This window comes from Helianthus annuus, chromosome 1, assembly GCF_002127325.2.
Source record: "Helianthus annuus cultivar XRQ/B chromosome 1, HanXRQr2.0-SUNRISE, whole genome shotgun sequence".
In the NCBI taxonomy this organism is placed as follows: domain Eukaryota; kingdom Viridiplantae; phylum Streptophyta; class Magnoliopsida; order Asterales; family Asteraceae; genus Helianthus; species Helianthus annuus.
In genome coordinates this window covers 97939878-97942042 of record NC_035433.2, presented here as the reverse complement: position 1 = coordinate 97942042, position 2165 = coordinate 97939878, and the positions used below count along the sequence as shown (strand labels likewise).

General features: G+C 53.3%; 1 protein-coding gene across 1 annotated transcript; it reads right to left on the bottom strand.

The window, feature by feature from the left end:
- Nucleotides 1-614: 614 nt before the first annotated feature.
- Nucleotides 615-1454, bottom strand: LOC118491074. The gene is made up of 3 exons (XM_035988540.1): nucleotides 1262-1454; nucleotides 836-1193; nucleotides 615-723 (listed from the first exon to the last, which is right to left on the bottom strand). Exons 2-3 carry the CDS (start codon nucleotides 1135-1137, stop codon nucleotides 615-617), a joined length of 411 nt encoding a protein of 136 aa, XP_035844433.1. The 5' UTR covers nucleotides 1138-1193; nucleotides 1262-1454.
- Between the last annotated feature and the right edge of the window lie 711 nt (nucleotides 1455-2165).

Here is a 2165-nt window from a genome sequence, read left to right as displayed (position 1 = left end):
AAAGAAACATACCTGCAGGCTTTCAACAACTTTGCCTAAACGAATGCGCTCCGCATTCGCCTCTTCAAGAGCCTTGGAAGCACGGCTCTCCTTCTCTGCGGCCTCTTCATGAGCCTTTGAGGCACGAGCCCCGGCTTCTTTGGCCTCTTCAAGCGCCTTTAGGACCTCGTCCTTCGCCTGCAGCGCTTTAGCCGATGCGGCCTCAGCCGCAGCTTTTTCATTGCCCAAGGCAACATTTGCCGCCTTGGCGTTTGCTAGCTCCTGCCGAGTATGAAACAGAAGATTGTTCTGCTTAGCCCAAGATTCGTTCCACTTCTTGCGCTCGTTGGATGAAATTTCCTCCCAACGCTTACGCTCATCAGCAAGGAGTTTAGCAAGGGTACGCACCTGTTTCAGTTGGGCAGTGGCAGCCCACTCAGCGGTCTGTTTCTGCTTCTCAAAAGCAGCTTTATCTTTTTCCAGCTGCTCTGCACCCACACGAGCAGCTTGGACCAGCTTTTCCGCCTCCGCCCGCAGGCGGACAGCCTCTTCTTCACGGCGGCTCAGAACTTTATAGTCTTCCAACATGGCATTCGCCACAATGGAAGTCCCTACCAACATGGTCGAGAGCTGGTTTATACGCAGCTCCCGCGGTGCGGCACGAGCCCGCTCAACTTCAAAGGGGGTCCCCAGACCGCCCAAGATCTCCCTGCAGGCCGCAGGATCGTTAGCAATATCATCCCCCTGCAATACAGTCCAGGGGGGTCGATGGTACACCATACTGCGATCCTGGGAGTAGGTGCGGTAGTAATACTCCAATTCAGACTCCCCAGGCTGAATTGGAGGCCCATCATACCCCGCACCACCGGCCGACGAGCTGGTACCCTTATCAACCGCAGACTTCTGCGGCCCAGCATCATGCTGCCGCGCTTCAGCGCCAGTTTTTTGCGGTTCAGCATCAGAATGTTGCTTCCCAGTAGCAGTGAACCGCAAACTCAAATCGTCTCCCTCATTGGGAGAGATCAGGTTGTTGGACGAGTCGACAGTATCAAATATCTGGGCCGCAGCATTCTCTGCGGTACCCTCCTTCTGCACGGTTGACTCAGGTACCACCTTGACGGGAGGTGTCGACGGCACCTCCGTTCCACCCGCACCCATGGCACGCGGAGGGGACTCCGGAGCATCGAAGATAGAAAAATCTTCATCTTGACGCTCTGCAAAAAAGTCAAATAGCTATCAGAACTAGTTACACAACAGTTACGACTAGATAGCCTACACTTACCAACGACAACCGCAGGTTTTTTCTGCGCCGGAGCAGACCTTTTGGTTACTAGTCTCCGACGTTTGGTTTCAACACCACCAGCAGCTTTCTGCTCTGGCCTCCTCTTCTCACCAATCACAGGGGGACCCGCAGCTGTCCCTCCCGCAGCCGCCTCTTCTGCCTGCTTCTTCGCAGCACCAGAACGTGACTCCGCGGCTGCACTCAAACCCTCAAGGGTATCAGATACTATCACATAATCCTTGTGTCGACGAAAAGAGGAATGAGAGATACCTGCTGCCTGCGGCACCAGATGAGGCACAGTAGTGACCTCCTTTATCTTCTTTTGGCGAAAGCGCACGCCCTTCACAGTTTGCCTCTTTGGCACACCTTTCGCTTCAGGGTCCCCCAAGGCCCCAAGATCACCTGCATGGAATCAATACGTCAATAACACAACATGATCAACACAAGTGGCAAAGCTTCGATAGTATACCTTTGCCTACTGGCAACTCAACTGCCAGTGCAGCCGCAGTAGGCACCCGGAAGTTACTACGGATGATAGTGTTGTGATCCTGTTCACCATCCGCACAAACTACGGTCGCAACCGTACCCTCGAAATCCGGAGCAAACATCCTCCATGCGGGAGCATCTTCTGATAGTAGACACAAAAGTCAGTAACACACGTAAGGATAAAGAACGTAAAGAAACAAAAAGTACATACCACCGCTCTTTTCCCGCACCACGGGTTTCGAGTTCTTGCCCCTCCTCAACATCATACGCAACAGCCATAGTTGCGTATTGGTCAACTTCACAGACTCAATAGTCTGCAGCTGCGGGAACCACTGCACTGATTTCAAACTGGGCATCGCAATGGTCTCTCCTATGATCGTCTCGGTCACATTCCGAAACGTCATATCCACAGCAAGGG